The 17,998-nt window shown below is 42.2% G+C and overlaps 1 protein-coding gene across 6 annotated transcripts in view; it reads left to right on the plus strand.

Moving 5' to 3' along the window:
- The window catches only part of lrba (LPS responsive beige-like anchor protein), a 176,795-nt gene that overhangs the window by 149,361 nt on the left and 9,436 nt on the right, over positions 1 to 17,998 (plus strand). For all 6 annotated transcript variants that reach the window (XM_046415260.1, XM_046415230.1, XM_046415250.1 and 3 more), the window contains 6 exons: positions 2,067 to 2,234; positions 8,632 to 8,721; positions 10,915 to 11,092; positions 12,561 to 12,626; positions 14,369 to 14,524; positions 16,858 to 17,025. In XM_046415260.1, the coding sequence (XP_046271216.1) occupies positions 2,067 to 2,234; positions 8,632 to 8,721; positions 10,915 to 11,092; positions 12,561 to 12,626; positions 14,369 to 14,524; positions 16,858 to 17,025 (826 nt within the window). The remainder of the gene's footprint in view (positions 1 to 2,066; positions 2,235 to 8,631; positions 8,722 to 10,914; positions 11,093 to 12,560; positions 12,627 to 14,368; positions 14,525 to 16,857; positions 17,026 to 17,998) is intronic.

The raw sequence follows: 17,998 nt of genomic DNA on the forward strand, positions 1-17,998 counted from the left end.
TCTCTCTTTTTCACTCACGCACACGCAGCCCAAACGATTAAACCCCACTCCGCCTGCTTTTAAAGTGAGTTTGAATAAAGAGGATTTTCCTGCTTTATAATCCAACATTAATAAAAAAGGATTGCCTTATGACACAAGCCTTTAAACACACTTAACACTCGGTGAATATGCTGATGCCAGAGGGACAGACAGACATGGAGTCTGGACTGTTATAGACTGTAGGGGTGTTCTGTTTTATCTTAATATTAAATGATAGCTTGGTTTTGTTTTAACATTACCTCACAGTTCAACCCTTAAAAGAAAATGTTGTCAAGTGAGTCATACAAAGGGAAAAAGAGTAGGCAGATCTCTCGGAACAGTGATTACATCTCAGCCGCATTGCACAAAATACCAGTGCGTGTAATAACCATAAACCTGCAGTGAACATCAGTTCTACAGCTATCACAGAGAAGACATGGGTTTTCCTTGAAATTATTCGATATTAGTGGTGATAAAATACTGGACTGTCAGAACCAGTACCAAAATACTGTCTGTAATATCTTACTTTGAGACACATTAACATGCCTGCATTATCTGAAGTGTTAGGTTTTATCTGAATACGAGAAATAGCTCATCAAATAATAAGTTAACAGGTTCATCAGTCTGACTATTTGGAACTTGATGATTTTTAATACGCAACATCTCACTCTTAGCCACAAACATATTTAGAGTGCAAAAATTTTCATGCCAGTCAGATGTAGAAAAATGATACCATAGCCATATACAAACACAGCAGGCTGCTGGGTTCTGTGATTAAAAGTGTGGTAATCGTCCAACCTGCTAGAAACCATATTACATCCAATATATGAAAAGTTTCTAAAATATAATTCAAAATCGTGAGATGAAAGGGGGTCAGTAAAACACTGAGCATGACGTCTATTAAAAACAAAACAAGAGAACTGTCACACATATGCTTTGTATCATTAACAAACACAAACATTGATGTGTGTATAATTCCATGCTTTCTTTATTGGTCTAAAGACACATTTTTGTGATGACAAAAATCTGTTGATGTGTAAAAAAAATTGGACACTGAACCTGAAAACCTTGTATTCTTCGTCTGCTTAGGTTTTGTTTTCCTTTCTAGGAACCAATGTTAACAAATCCAGTTCTCGTATTATCCACACAGTGTTTTGTATTGTTAAGCTTCTAATCACTTCAGATTATGGCATTTGTGCTGGCGTCAAAAATTCAGTCGATATTCAAGTTGCAGTAAAAACATCATCATACCTCAGCTGCACGCAGTCTTCTCTTTGTGCCTGTGCTTTCCTCCCTGATTGAAAGTTGTAATTAAGAGAGTGGGGAAGAATTAGGTGCAGAATGAGCTGTCAGAAAGTCACATTTAAGTGAAGGATGCGTTGGTCTCTGCAGTAAAAATTTAAATGATATAAATTGCCATTTAAGTGTAGCACAGGCTAATGTTTTGTCACAAATTAATGTGACACAAGGCAGCAATGACAATCAAGGGCTGCCTCATTCTAATTTGGTCGTGTTTAGAGGGCTTTTGTGAGCCGACAGCTTTACACAAATTAACACAATTGCCAGTTTTTTATGAGGAAACCATAAATGTTTTTTCCCTCCTTTGCCGGCTAATGAGGAGAGAAAACGGCTTGTGTCACAGCGTTGTGCAGAGACGTCTGCAGGAGAGCAACATGGTGCTCTTATCCGCCCACGACCAGCAGAGAAAAGAACAAAGACAGAAGCTGAAACGGCTCCCTAATGAACTACAAGAGTTCTCTAATGTTTTGATGTTCCCATATGATCAGATATGGAATTACTGTGTTTTTTTTTGTTTTTTTGCTCATTATAGAAATCATTGGCAGATTCTGTTGCAGGAACAGTTAGCACAATAAACTGCTTTCTCTGAGGAATTCATCTTCGAGGAGACATTAGTGATAACTGCTGTTCAGTAATGGGATCAGGAACATGGTTGGGGAGAAGCATTTGGTTAGAGTATGGTGTGCAAATATTCTGCTTTTGTTGATATTTACAATGTTCATAATCCCCTGTCCTCTCTCTATTTACAGGCTCTAGAGAGCGAGTTTGTGTCCTGCCAGCTCCACCAGTGGATCGATCTGATCTTTGGCTACAAGCAGCAGGGACCTGAAGCCGCCAGAGCCCTCAACGTGTTCTATTATCTGACATACGAAGGCGCAGTCAATCTCAGCTCCATCAACGACCCCATGCTCAGAGAGGTGAGACTGACGCTTGATACAGCACATGCATACACACACACACACACACACAGATTTTAATACACAGTTACTGTAGATTCTGCCCAGCTGATTTAACTCCCTTGGCAGATAATGCTGAGTAAGGGGAAAAACACTATTTTACGGTAAGCACACTCTGATGGATGCTTAATCTGACCATATCATAAAAGCATCTGTCTTTTCACTGCATCTGCATCATTTCAGGGATATTTTTGATGCCATTAGCCATGTTAAATTTGTTGTAGAATGACGTGGGAGAGCCGAGCTAACAATCTGCTGGCAGGTATTGCTGAGCAAAGGCTTTTCAGCTGTGTGATACCTCTGAAAGCACTCCACCAAGTGCTCCACTTTAACGCCTTAAAGCCTCCTCCTTGGCTTTCATTCATTATTCATCCCTCCCTCACTTTGAACTGCTGCTCACACACAAGCTAACTGGCTTGCCTGAAAGCAACCACACAAAACACAGCGCTGAAAAGAAAAACACAGATAACTTGCCCTCAGCCAAACACTGGCTTGACAACTTCACCAATCTGCTGTAAGAGGCAGCTAGCCAGCAGCAGGCCAATTGAACCTGCTCCCATCAGCGTTTTTGACATCTAAGCTCTGTTGCCAAAAGTGGCACGTATCTTTATTTTTAGCCTCGTCTGAGTACACTCACAAGGCTTTGTGCACAGTTCCTCCTAATTCCAGTTCAACAGTCAAACAATCTGATCTTACGCACGTTATTTTCAGAAGCCTGTCTGATTGCTTCTATTTCTTCGTTCATTCAGACTTTGTTTTATTAATTAAAAGATTCGCATTGTAATAAATCAGAATTATCCTTTAGACGAAGGCCTTCAGAGCATTGAGGTCTGAATGGAGACCAGTTCAGAGTACATCAAGCAGCCGAAGCAGCCTTTTGCCTCCGCTGTTCTGATGCCCTTCATGCTCAGTGACTGGAGCATCATGGGCACAAGGAGTAGATCAATGATTTATCGTCCCATTCACCCTAATTCCCATCCAGATGTGCTTTGGCCTTTAGCTACACACACACACACACACACACACACACACACACACACACACACACACACGCTCTCACTCACTCACTCATGCAGATTCATTACCAAGGTGGACCGGTCAATTCTGCTCTCAGCCCATTGCCCGATCGCCTGGTTAACACACAACCATGAGATTGGATCGCTGGTAGAGCACTATTTCTGCCAAGCTGTTCCAGTGTCAGCAGGGTTGATAGGTTAACACACGTGCAGGATGCTATCAGGGATGAGTGTGTGTGATTTGAATTGTATTAAAATAACACCTCCTGCCTCCTTGCTTTTGACTGCAGGAATGCATGTTTTAAATAAACATGCTTCTGAATTTATGGCCTTTAACTGGCTGCATGGTGCTGTGTATAGCATTTGACTTTGAATTAAATATTAAAAATGTGGGGGGGGCGGTTGACATTAGTATAACCAAAGTAAATAAACAGAGGACAGTGCAAGTAAGATTGGTTATCAGACTATCAAACAGCAAAATAAGCTACTTATTACTCTATTCATAGGGTTTATATGAATTTTCACGTTTTCCCTTATCACAGTTTAACTGAATTTAAAAGATCACACATTTAACACAATTTTCAACGATAGATGTACATTCAAAAATTTCAGCATTTGTATGTGTAAAATATGAATAAAGCAGCAAAGGTTGTTCCACTCCCTAGAGATGAGAAAAGAGAGAGTTTGTTGTTTTCTGCTCCCACTTCCCCTCTGATGCAGTGAGTCCAATCTGCTGGCTTTCACCATTCAAAAACACCCTCAGTCTGAGCACTTTAATTAGTTAAATAAACCAAAGCAGTGTTATACGTGTGAGCTAAGCCAAGGCTCTCCTTCAACCGTGTTTATACGGAAGGAAGCCTGCCCTGTCTGAGCAGAAGGTGGAAACGCAGTTTGAGGCCTGGGCCTCATCATGGCCAGGCGCTGGGGGTGGCTGAGAGCTACAGGAGCTTTAAGACTGAGGGCTTTGGGTCTGAAAATGTCCCCAGAGTCTGCCATTACTGAGTGACAACTGTTTCAGCCTGAGCTGTGGCCTGGGCCAGACTAGGCTGCATTAGGACGGGCCCCGGGGCTGTTCATTGTCAGTGGGATGGGCCGCAGACATGTGTGAGTGTTTGTGTGCATACATACGTTTGTGTGTTTATATTTGGGTCGGAAAAGGTAGAGGGTTCTGTATTCCTGCCACGCTGTTGGGCAGCCGCTAACCTCACACACACACACACACACACACACACAGAAGAGGTTTGGATGGATCATATCTTGATGTTTGTACATACACATATGTATGTATACATGTATCCATTGGCTTGTGTGTTCCTTTGTATATTCATGTGTGGTCATCAGCATAAATGCACACGGTCGTGTGTTTATGTGTGTATATATTATGTGTGTACTGGGAGAGAGTTTGGAATATCTCAACACAGATTAGGGAATGCTGCAGAGACCTCTGCTGTGTTTTTGAAAACCATGATTGCTTCCTGTCCTTCCTCCACCACAAGTCAAAACGAACCTCCGTTCTCTCTAAGAGGACTGTGTGCGTGTGTGTTGTGCGTGCACAGATGCATTCCTGTGTAGGTGTGTGTAGCATGCGCGCACATCTGCGTTGCCTCTCGGTGTATGAGGAGAAACGCACCCTGTGCTGCCTTCTCAAAGTTGTACAGGGCTTCCCCTCTTTCACATGTGATTATGGAAAATCCCACAGCCTTTCACACCAGCGACAAAACACAGAGCCCCGTCTGAATTGTACAGCATTTGCGTAATTCGGCAGAAGACGGCGAAATAAACCCACGCCAGTGAACCCAATTTAACAGTCAGCCAATGTCGCTCACTAAACACAAGGCCCACTGGTTTATTTATTATATATTTATTTTGGGGATGTATTTAATGTTTTTTTTTAAGACTATGGACATCTAAAGCCAAAGATACAGATAATTCCCCCCACACTCCTTGTCAGCAATACAAGGCCATTGTAACTATAATTTTTATTCTATTCATAGAGACTGTTGGTTCGATTTGCATAAATTCAGCATGTTTTACATGGAGATCCATCTTGTCAAGCGGCTGAGTAAATCAAAGGACGGACTGGGACATCTGATCCGAGGGCGTCTCAGCCATTTAAATGTATAGAATATAGAAAACCTTCATCAGACATGGGCCAGCGCCCCCAAAAGAGATTGGCCTTTCGGATGGCCCCTCATATAATCACCTGAGCATTGCACTGGCATATAAGCGTAGGACATGCTGACCTAGACTCAGCCGCTTTCCAACGTTCCACAGCCTCATAAATGTCAGAGCTGTACTTAATGAAGATGGGTTGAGTGGCTTTCAGGAGTGTCTTCCTCACATTAGCTTAAGCAAAACGCTCCGCTCTGTAGGCAGAAGAGAGGGGAGGCACTTTGACCTTGAATGATGCACTGATGTTCTCTCACTTGCAGACTGACTGTGGCTGAGATGGAAAATGTTAATGTTCTTGGTCACGATCAGTAATGAGGTCATGTACAAAGATGTTTTTAGCCTTTGATATCACTGAAAGATGCCAGTCTTCATACACCCAGAGAGCTGGGTCATGGAAGCATCTCTGTCAGAAATAACATGCTTGCACGCATGCATGTGTTTACGCCCGTCAAATGCAGTCTTGGCTTAAACACTGAACCACAGACACTTCTGCTAACAAGGAGACAGTTTCAAACTCTCTTCTCAAAGTTTCCCATCTTTTGAGCCAGTACCAAACCACATAGCTGACAGCTGGCGCTCCTCCTGTGGTTTCGTAACCCGTCACGCTATGAAACATGGACTTTAAATTGAGTTTCAAAGTTTGTTTTTGTGTTGTTTTACTGTTGTTGACATGAATGCATGAGATGCACACCTTAGCAATCTGGTGTGCATTATCCATAGGAAGGGATTGTTGGCCTTGGCCGATTATCGAGCAGTTACGGTATTGGTGGGGTTGACCTGATGAAGCCACCTCTAACTGTCTCCAGTCACCAATCAGTGTGCTGCCCACAACATTATCTTAGCTGGTTACATGTAAAGAGTAATAATCTACCAACCTCAAAATTGTACAGTAAAAGTACAGTACTTGAGTAAACTGTACTTAGTTACATTCCATCACTGGTTATCCAAAATTTTGACACAAAGATTTAAGTTGTTACTGCAAATGTCAGTTATTAGTCATGTTGACTACTCATAATCAATGTGAATATCTACCCTGATTAAAAAGTTATGGGCCAGTGCCTAATGTCTGTGCAATGAAAGCCGGTGACAAATTGTTATTTGTTCTCAGAAAGTTTAGTTCATAAAGGTTGATCAAGGGAAAGCAAAAGCAAAGTGACACTTACAGTGTGAAGAAAGTGTGCATGAAGTTCAGAAAAGTTTGAGTATATAATGTAGAATGAGATGGACGGCTGTCTCCTTGTTGTTTCAGTTCACATTCACATAAAAAAAATAACGTTTGTAAGAACTTCTCGGTGCACGATTCTTTGTGGCGACAAAGCCGATGAAACGTTGTAACAGACAGTTGAGATCTCTCGGTTTCTACGCCTCTGTGGTCTCTGGTTAGTTTCAGACAATGGCTATGAGCAGACTAACTTCCCCACCTTTTTCTCATGGAAATACCATATGCAGGCCTCAACCATGAGCTCATTCTCACGGGCCTCGCCAAGTCAGGCTCAAACGTCTCAGCCTGCACACACAAGCTGTCACTCCCACACAGCCAGTCACAGTGCACACCAACATACTGATAGGTCTGTCATAATTTTGTGTTGGCTTTTCTCTCTCTGCCTGTCGCCTTTTTTAAGTCATCTGTCATACTTTACGATAGATTTTCTTACTCAGTGCAGTTTCTGTTGTTATTCAGATCCCCACTGATGCTTATCCTTATTTGTTTTTGTATCATATGTTTTAGGTTTTTGTTGTTTCTTTTGCTTTTTTTTTTTCATTTTGTTGTGTTTGTGTTCTTCAAGTTCCTGCACATACAACAATTTTCTGGTGTTTCTTTTCTGGTGCCAGCTGCTCAAATATGAGAATGTATTTATTTATGTCGTTCTAACGTGATCATCATTATGTTTTGGACAATTCGTAACAACATAACAAGCATTGTTGCCCACCTTTTTACAAACAAACAAAATATATATAACAAATAATTAGCAGATAATTGTTAATGAAAATAATTCAATTAACTTCAATTCAATTTATTTACATAGTGCCAAATCATAACAAAATTTGTCTCATGACACATTCCAATTAGAGCAAGTCTAGACCTGATACAGAGAGACAAACAAAACCAGCAAAAAAACAAAACCCCCATAAGCAAGCACTTGGCGACAGCGGTGAGGAGAAACACCGCTGTAAGAGCAATAACACTAGTCACCATCAAGCAGGACCAGAGCAGGAAGTCCAAACCCGATTCATTGGTACCTGAAACTCCGGGGAAGAAGTCAAGTTCGTGACATGCATTAATGGGACATGAATGGAAGGAGAGTTAGAGGAGGAAATAGAAGCTCAGTGCATGATGGGATATCCCCCAGCAGTCTAAGCCTATAGCAGCATATCTAGGGGACAGTATAAGCCAGACCTAACTATAAGCTTTATCAAAAAGGAAAGTTTTAAGTCTGCTCTTGAATGTAGAGATGGTGTCTGCCTCCCGGACTGAAACCGAAAGATGATTCCATAGGAAGGGAGCTGCATAACTAAAGGCAAAATAATTGTCAGTTGCAATCCTAAGTAGTAATAGAATGATAATGTAGAGTATCGGGATACGCTGGTGTTGGCCTGTGCGTCTGTGCACTGCTGTGGGTGTGTTCCACCTCGTGCTAGTTGGCCTGACAGTGAGCTGTGTGATGATGTCCAGAGGCTGCTCGGCCGGCGTCTGCGCTGACATTTATGGACCTATACCTCTTCATTAACACCACCTAACCAGCCTACAAGCCCGCCTGTCCCGGCCCTCCACTGATTCTGTGTGTGGTTGTGGACGATAAATTGGTGTGTGTGTGTGTGTGTGTGTGTGTGTGTGAGTGTGAGAGAGAGAGAGAGAGACTCTCTGTCAAACAGTGAGAAAGTATGTATGACGTGTCCATGAACAAAAACCAATACTTCTTTCTCTTTTGTGTATTTGTTCTCTATACAAAGTAGATTGTTAAGCATTATGAGATCATCATTTTTATTGTATTGTTAATATCTTTATATATTTTCAGGAGTTTTACATCAATGTGATGCAGCCCTTATTGTTTTATTATGCAACTTGTATTTGCCGTTTAAATTCAGAGGCTCGACAATGAAAGAATAACACCCCTTTTCGTTTTTCTTTGCCATTCCTTTCTTTTCTCTCTATTTTTTCCTCCCCTCAGGCTGTGGAGTCTCAAATTAGGAGTTTTGGACAGACCCCCTGCCAGTTGCTCATCGAGCCACACCCACCCCGAAGCTCAGCCATGCAAGTGGTGAGATATGCACACACATTGATGCAAACAGACAATCTTAGAAACACATACAAAGCGTTATACCAGTAATCTCTCAGTTGGAAAATACTATGATATAATATGGCTCAGTGGCCAACTGAGCTGCAGTACCAACCGTTCCTCTGCCAGTTTAATGCTGCCCCTGACTTGTGGTGTGCCCTGATCTTAGCGCTCTGCTTTGCTTCATTTATCTCTCTTTTTTTTTTTTTTCAAATTTTTGACTCATTCTTTTCATCCTCCATTTATCTCCCGTCTTCTCTTTATCCATCTACAACTGTGGGAAAATAACATTTCGGCTTTGAAAGCATCTCCTCTCTCATCATTAGAGAGGTGTGTGTGAAAGGGGAAGATCACAAGCATTTGTGTGCATGTGTGTTTAGTAAGAGGTATGCCGGGGGGAAAGGCACGGCTTTGTGCTGGAAACCTGGGTCTGAGCCAGATTTTCTACCTGAGCTGGAAGCAAAGGAGAAGGAGAGCAATGAGCAGCAGTCCTGAAGTGACGGCTTTTTAAGGGCCAAAGAGTCCAGTCAGTGTGCCTGCCTGTGATGGACCAAGGCCCCACGAGTCCCTATTAGTGTGGTGTCCCTGTGGCGCTGACAGCTGGCTGTAGACCACCACCCAGCGCACACATGCACACACACACACACACACACACACACAGACTCCAGCTAGGGCTTTGAATCCGCCTCACTTATGAGCAAATTCCTATGAAATGTTTTTATTTTAACTCCACCACATAAAGTTTTCAAACATAATATTCAGGCGCCATTCTTCAAACACACTTCTAACCCTCCCCACCCCTCCATACTCCTTCTGAACGCCCTGTTCTCTTAGCTTTTTACATGCTCTCACTCCTCACTTGCTCTCCAATCCTCCCCTCATGCAAGTGTGTTGTCAGAGTGTCGGCATCTGCCCATGCTGGTGGTAATGATACTGTCAGTGCGTCTGGTTAGCTGTCAGACACACCGGATTTACTCAGGTCTGTTCCTGATGTTAACACTGATGTTCCTCTTCTTTACACGCAAGGAGGAAAATGGCTCTGTGTTAGAGCTGCTTAGTACAAACACTCTGTATAAGCTCCTGTCCGACCAAGGAAACGGTCTGATAGGTCAGTGAAATCATGTTTTGTTATGACTGCACTGAGGTCAGTTTCTCCTGCTTCAATTTAAAGCAAGTTCAGTTCATATCCATTTTACCCTTTGTGTGAACATCAATTAAGCATGGATGGATTGAGCATGAAGATAGTTCAAAGTTAAGCTGCAGTCTTACTCACTGAATAATAATAATAATTTCACATGCTGTGCTAAACTGTTAGCTTACTACACTGAGTAACAAACGATACTTCTTTTATACGCATTAAAGATCCCCTTCAGGTACGTTTAAAGATGTGAAAAAGTATTTATGAATTAAGAATCATTTGTGTCAGTTAGGGTTTTTACACAGAAACGTTCACAAAAAAATGTCCACAAAAAGTCATCTACTCCTTCCCCTCAATGAAAGAAAGACAGATTTTTATTTATTTATTTATTTTATTTCAGAATGGGTGAACATGCAAATATTTTGATTTCGAAACAACTCGACAGTTCCCACTTCACGTCTTTTAAGCTGATTGTTGAACCCGATTGGCTTCCAAACTAGTTTGTCGGTCCACGTCTTAAATTGAGATTTAGGGTGAGCTAAGAAGATGAAACCTCCCTTCTTTTTGCAAATAAATGTGATGACATGCTTGTCCTTGAACTCTGCACGTGCATCATTTTGTACGTTGAATGCACATATTTTGAGTGAAAGGAGATTTTAACCAAATATCTTGTCTTTTGTAACTGATTTTGAGAATGCTCTCCCTTTTTAAGATCCTTTCTGTTCCTAATTTTCCTCTATCAATGGGACTTCTTACCTTTTATGACAAGAGTTTGGTATAAACTTGTACCGAACTCTTTATCTTGCTTGTGCTGCTTAATTGCTGCTATCCTGCAGAAGCTTCCTAACTTTCTCTCTGTCCTTCTTTTTTTCCTTCCTCTCCCCTTGTTTTGTCCTCGCTGACACCGACTGCGGCTTCTCCACTCGTCTTTTTTTGGTTTTCTTCTTTGTCTGCCGCTTCATGCCTCGGCTCTCTCCTCCTCTCTTCCCCGCATCGCGTTGTTCATCCTGGCGCCTGAACAGTATCTTCTCCTGCAGACCCCGCTGATGTTTACGGAGCAGATGCAGCAGGATGTTATCATGGTGCTGAAGTTCCCATCTAACTCTCCTGTGACCCATGTAGCGGCCAACACCCAGGCAGGTGTAACGTCACCCGCCATCATCACCGTCACCGCCAACCGCCTCTTTGCTGTCAACAAGTGGCACGGCTTGACAGGTGGGAGAAAACGCGTCCATGCACCTCATACGTTTTAGGAATCCACATCATCACCCGCATCAGATTAATCTCAAGGATAAACCAGACAAAGATATTTTCCAACTACAGATTCATTTCCATATTTCCTTGGTTCATCTCTCTGCTCCACACTTTGGTGTCTAATTTAACTGAGCCGAGAATTGACCCGTCTCGTCTCTGTAGGATGGACGTTGATCTGGGAGACAGGTGACTGTGTCTGCTGAGTAGCAGTATCAAATGTGACACATGCAGCAGCCAGCATTAGGTCTCACGTCCACCTCCATACATCAGCCTCTCACTTCGCAAAACCTTATTTACCCAACATCCATCCTTCCCCGGGAAGAGACATTAAATTTGATATCTGTGAATTTATCAGGATGAAGACTGATCAGTTTTCAGTTGAATGGAACCTCGTCCATGCGCTCCAAAGACCAGACTGATTAACGTCATTGGTTTAGTGAGCTGGTATAAACAAGATGAGGGCTTCTCAGAAATGCTTCATTAGTTGCATGGATTCACTGGAGTCTTCATGTTGCTGTGAGCAGATAAAACATAAAAATGGAAAGATGTGAAGTTTCAGCAACACTTTGTGAGACGAGTGGGTTAAGTCAGTGTCTCAAATGTCCAGTTTAACTCCTCCTCTCCTTGATTTATTTTTGTACTTTCAATACTATTAGGATTTTTGACTGTTGATCTGACAAAATTTATAACGTGAAGAAAAGCCATATTGAGCTCTGAAAAATTGGGAGCACCATTTTTTAGTATTTTATGGCATTTATTTTTTTTTTTACAGCCTAGAAAGTAAATCACAGAAATAATTTAATCCATGATGAATATAATAATTAGTTATTCAGAGGAGCCGCATAGATTAAAAAGAATACAAAATATATATCACTTTGTGGATTCAGTACTTTTCTGTGTGTTATATCATTGTAAACTCAATACCTTTGAGGTTTGGTTTTTAGATGAAGCAGTCAGTTTCTTTTAGTGTGCTCACACACATTATAGTCTAGACATTTTATTGCTTGATTAAAAAAAATCTACAAAATCAAGCTGTTAATAAATGGTGAAAGTGAGTTACAGCTCTACATCAAATCGTGTGAGCAGCATTCATTGCCAGAAGGCTTAAAGAAATGCTGCTGTTGTTACTCTTGAATACAGACTAGTCTGCAAAACAGGTGTTTCCAAAATCTGACTGCTGCTTAAAGTGGCTGAGCAAAGAAATGCGTTTTGTAGCACATAGAGAGCGTAAAGAATCCTGTTCTTCATGGCCTCGGCAGCGTTTTGATGTAATTGATGTCTGGTTTGCAGGAGAACTCTGAGGCCAGCAGGTGACACTGTGACTTTATGGTTATAATTTCCAATGTGTTGTAATGAACTGAAAGCCAGCATCTATTTCACAAGGCCACATGATTACAATATTAATCCAATCTGTCTTCTTCTCTGTCAGGTCATCAGAGCTCAACGGTGCAGGACCAGCAGTACCAACTTCCTGTGGAAATTGACCCTCTGATAGGTATGCTGTCATTTGTGACTGTAAAAGAGTGCACATTTTTATTCTTTACGTAGTGGCAGTTCCTGTATGCACTGAGTGATTTTTCTTTTTTTAGCGTGTGTGTGCGTGTGGATTTGTGTATGAATTCCACTGGCGTCTTGGTGACTCATGGCAGTCTGCAGCGGCGTGTCCCTGGACAGTAGATTAGAGTTGTTTCTCAGCCTCTGCCCCAGTTCACTCCTGGTGATATAGGCCCTGCTCTCACACTAAACCATTTGCATGCAAATTGGAATGCAATGAGCTGTGGCCTAGGCCGGCATTTCATCATCAACTCCCCCCACCACCCACCCACCCCTCTTTCTCCCTCTCCATCGTCCCTTCCCTCCCTCCCTTTCTGCATCCTCTTTGGTTTAATTTGAGCGGAGGGAAAGGACGCGTGTCAATGGAAATGAATATGAATGTGGTAATAATGTGTGATTGAGAATGCACTGCGGATGGCTGTCAGGACAATATGGGCGCCTCTCATCCTTCACGACTTGTTGATGAGCAGGAGAAGAGTGCCGAGCCGCGGTGATGTATGGGATGCACTGGTGGAGCAGGGAGAGGACAGCCACTTCGATCTGCCTCCTCCGCCCTCGCCTCCGTCGCTTCCCCGCAGCCTCTCACAATCTCATGCACGTCTGCAAGCAGGGGGGGGGTTGTTCTTCTCTGTGAACGTTGTTTTTGCTCTTAGTCTCACCGCACGTTTTATTTTATTTTTTTCCCCCACTTGACTCCTGAGAATATCCAGAGTTTAGTCTCACGTATTTATCTTTAACCGCACGTTTTCCCCCTCCGTTCAGGCAGGATGGAAGAAATCTTTGTGTGTGAATCAGTATTTGCACATTCGAGAGAGTTCGAGAGTTTCATGTCAGGCGTGTGTGCAGACTTTTCAGGCTCATTTTATCCTTTAAATCTTTAATATTTTTGTTTCATTTTATCACTTGGCGTTGTTGTTTTTCTCTCCATCTCGCATTTTGTCACCCGAAAGCATAAATAATTCACTGCCTGATACGCTTTCGTGTTTGTGGGTGTGCGTGTTTGTGTTTCGGGGGAGGTGGAGGGGATTTTTGTGCTTGTCAGTAATATATTTGCACTGTTTGCATTCCAGGAGGAGTCTACACTAAACACAGTAAATTGAGGATGAGTGTTGAGCCAACTGTGGCTTTGAGAAATGTTAAAAAATGGGTTGAATTATTCGTTGTAGCAGATATTCTGGACTTTCTCAGTTTCCATGCTTTGACACCTGTTCTCCAGCGCTGGTGACCCCACCAAATAAGAAATCCTTCACAATGGACATATCTCTCTAGAAAAGAAAAAAGATACCACTTACGGAAGAGAGAATGCCAATAAATTTGCTTTCTATCCAAAAAATTGGCCCAACTTACACAGCTGAATTTGCAGTGTGTGCTCTGATTTGAGTGGTGCGCATACTTTGCGAAGACTGTACACGCTCTATCATTATTCACACGAGACTCTTAGGCTCTCACGGAAAATGTGAAGTCCTGTTAACTTTAACCTTCAGAATGTTTTATGTGTTCCCCCACAAATCATCTTTGCATCGTGCACTGTAACTGTAAGTGGAGGTGCTCTTTGAAAACAGCCGATGTAGTGTAAACTGTGTTTTGGACCGTAGATTTATTATTTCTGTGTGCATCTGTACGTTTTCCAATCTGTTCTCTTTTTATTTGCTCATTTTTAATTTAATCCTCTCCCCTCTCCAGCCAATAACACGGGCATTCATCGTCGTCAGATCTCGGACCTGCTCGATCAAAGCATTCAGATCAGCTCGCAGTGTTTCGTCATCACGGCCGACAACCGATTCATCCTTCTGTGTGGCTTTTGGGACAAGAGCTTCCGGGTTTACTCCACTGACTCAGGTGCTGCATAAGTCCGCTTAATATGGCCTCATCATTTGGGAACACAGTATTTAAAATATGCCACATCATGTCCTAACAGTTTTGTGCCATACTCTCATTAGACTTAGATTTACATGCTTTAAATTTGTTTATATTTAAAATCAAAATAAGACCATTTTTGGGTAAAACGTATTTGGGGTCTTAACATGCACATCAAGCCTTCAGATCCTCATGCTGGTGCTTTTATGTTCCTTTCTCTCAACAGCAGACAAAAACCTAAATGTTGTTGTCAAACTCTTGTAATTTAAATGCGGTCAGCAAAAGGACCACACTTTTTAGTTGGAACAGAATTAATTTTTATACATTTTCTGAAAAATGTTTTTAACTCTGGGTTTGCACATAATTATCACCAACCCGTTGAGACTCGTTTAGTTGTGATGTCATGAAAATTTAATTCATGCACTAATATCAAAACACTGAGCTCATGCAAAGTACCCTCATGATGTTTCTCCTTTAGACACTCTAACCTTTTCTCTTTCTACCCTCAAAACAAAATGTCCACTCTGAACATAACATGTCTTATTGGCAAATAAGCAGATAGCCATTAAATTTGATGAACACATTAATGCAGTTAAAGAGCTCTTTATGTTAACAAGCCCCATGGTCTTTCCTCTAGCACCATCCTCAGGACAAACTTTTCATTTTTAGACCCACTGCAAGTGAAGCTCAAAGAAAGAATGAAAAAAAAAAAAGATTGGTATGTTTTTTATTTTCTCCAACACTCTTGTATTTTTAACAATACAGCACAATAAACTCGGCCTCCTCTTGCAGCTGCTAGTAGCCATTTCACTTCTCAGTACGATAAACAATGCAGTCGCAGCTGCTTGTTGTGCCACAGATGGTGCACACTGCTTTACTGTACTGTGCTGCATTGTATTCTCGCTACTCCTGTGAAGTTCTTACAAATTTACACAATCACCTTTTTACAGTAAGGCTTCTTTTATTTCTTCTTTTTATCTTCTGCCACTTCAAGGTGATCATTATAGCCTCAAATCCCTAAACTGTCACAGTCAAACTGAATCATTTCTTAACAATAAACAATGTTTATCTCAGTGTACACTATATATCTTGGAATATTCAATTATTTTAAATATACTGTGGTGTTGTGTATGTCTGAATACCACTGACTTGCTCCTTATGCATGTGTACACGCATGCAGTGCAGACATTTTAACACACACACACACACACACACACACACACACGGGTCAGGGGTCCTAAATGAAACTGTCTCAAGCTTCGTCTCTGTTCCCTGCTGCTCACCTCAGCCCCATTCAGCATCCTGCACAAATCTGTGCAACAGACTCCGATTCAATTTCTGTAGACCAGGGCCTCCCTGTTTTTAATAGCAGAGGGAAGGAAGGAGGGATGGCAGGGCAGAGATAGCTCTATTGTGTGACTGCCACCTGGGTGTGCGACTGGAACGTGAACACAGTTTAATCGCACACGCTCAACAGCTGCCACCGAGGTCCCCAAAGCCCCCAGGTTAAAGAACTGAGGGATTTTATCAATTACAAGCCTTGATTGGTACACAGCCACAAAGCACATTGCCTCATACGCCTGCGTGCACATACATCCAATTTAATATGTCCTTGTGCATGCAAGTGTGTGTGTGTGTGTCTGTGGGTAGATAAGTGTGTGTCCAACATGGGCTGCATGGTAGCCATTATTGCCTCAGCCATCATTAGTTATTTTCAGTGTTTATAAAGATGTCAAATATTTCACAGCTTTGATGTCTCTGTTCCCTCTTTGGAAGTTTAGTCAGTGACCCGTCTGGTCTCAAAACAAACCACATCTTTTCAGTGAGATACAACTTAATTATCTGATGGACGGTGATTTTTGACACCCAGGCAGAAATGTCATGTGTTGCAAACTACCCACTGTTTGACTGCAGAGGTCACACCATGAGGAGCGTAATGAGTATTAGACAGCCAGACGGTAAGGCTGCGGTCTGGAAATCTGACAGCAATTAGCCTCTTTATATATACACACATGAAGCACACTGCATGTGCATAGAGACACACACACACTCTCTCATACATAGATATGGAACAAATATTTATTCATGTCTGGGAATTAGTGGACGTCTGATCTTGTGTGGATTTTGTAGAATTGCTAACCAGTCGGACAGATGATCAACAAACACGTGGCAGGTACTTCCGAAGATCTAGCGATAAATTCATTCTCAGATTTAGTTACTAAAGTGCAATCTGAATCTATCTATCGCAACCATGTCTCATATTGTTCAGATGATGAATACTGATTCTCAAGATGTGTTTTTGTGTGCGTCTGCAGGCAAACTGACTCAGATAGTCTTCGGGCACCGTGACGTGGTGACGTGTCTGGCTCGCTCTGAGTCGTACATTGGAGGAGACTGCTACGTCCTGTCAGGCTCCAGAGATGCCACCCTGCTGCTGTGGTACTGGAACGGAAAGCACAACAGCATTGGAGAAAGCCCAGGCAGTAAGTACACAGGCAAGCCAGCCCGACATGTGAGCATGCACACACACACACACACACACACACACACACACACACACACACACACGCGGGTATTCTCTGAGCGCTCACTCTTTCAGACAGTTGTGACCGTGTGATTTACGGCCTCCCTCTGTAAAGTAACAACTAGCTTCGTCTGACCAGGCAAGGCCTCCTGCATACAGATTGGATTTCGCAGCACCGTCGCACCACGAACGGCTTTCGATAATGTCTTTGGGATTGTGTGTGAGTCTCTGTGAGACCAGATATTGCGTGTGTGTGCGTGCATGTGCGTGCGTGAGTGTGAGAATCTGTCTTTAATGTGAGTGAAAGTGAGGGCCACTTAGAGACGTTAAACGTGATGTTGGGGGTTGTCGGCCAGCACATGAAAGTTCACCACCATCCGAGGGCCACGGGGTCACTCTAGTCGATAAAAGTGAAAAATGTCATGGGCCTCCCTTACGTTACCATAACATATGGCATTAGCCATGATCAAAGCATGGCGCACACATTGCTCAGCCCTGAGCCTGCTTGGTGCTAATTTGGTCAGCTTAGATTGGCGTACATGTTGTTAAGTGATCCATTACAAATGGGATGAAATTTATGACAAATTGTGATTTGGTTAATAAGCCACATTGGTTTTTGATTTTGGGGGGGCAGAGTCTAGTACATTGATGTGGGGTGTTAGAACCAAGAAAATATTTTCTCATTCCCACAAGTTAGTTCACGGGGAGTATCAAACTTGTTTTTTTGATGAAACTTTTATTCTTATTCTGGTTTGTCTCTCTTTGACAACTTTACTTTGCTCACCAGAGAGCCTAACAAATGAATGGACATGACATAAACAGGAGCAACACTGTGACTTCTTTGAAGTCTTATTTTAATCATCTTCAAAACCTTGAATATGTTAACTGGAATGGAATAAAAACGCGTGTTGCATGAGGGATGAAATGAACTT

This window comes from Scatophagus argus, chromosome 2 (assembly GCF_020382885.2).
Source record: "Scatophagus argus isolate fScaArg1 chromosome 2, fScaArg1.pri, whole genome shotgun sequence".
Classification (NCBI taxonomy): domain Eukaryota; kingdom Metazoa; phylum Chordata; class Actinopteri; family Scatophagidae; genus Scatophagus; species Scatophagus argus.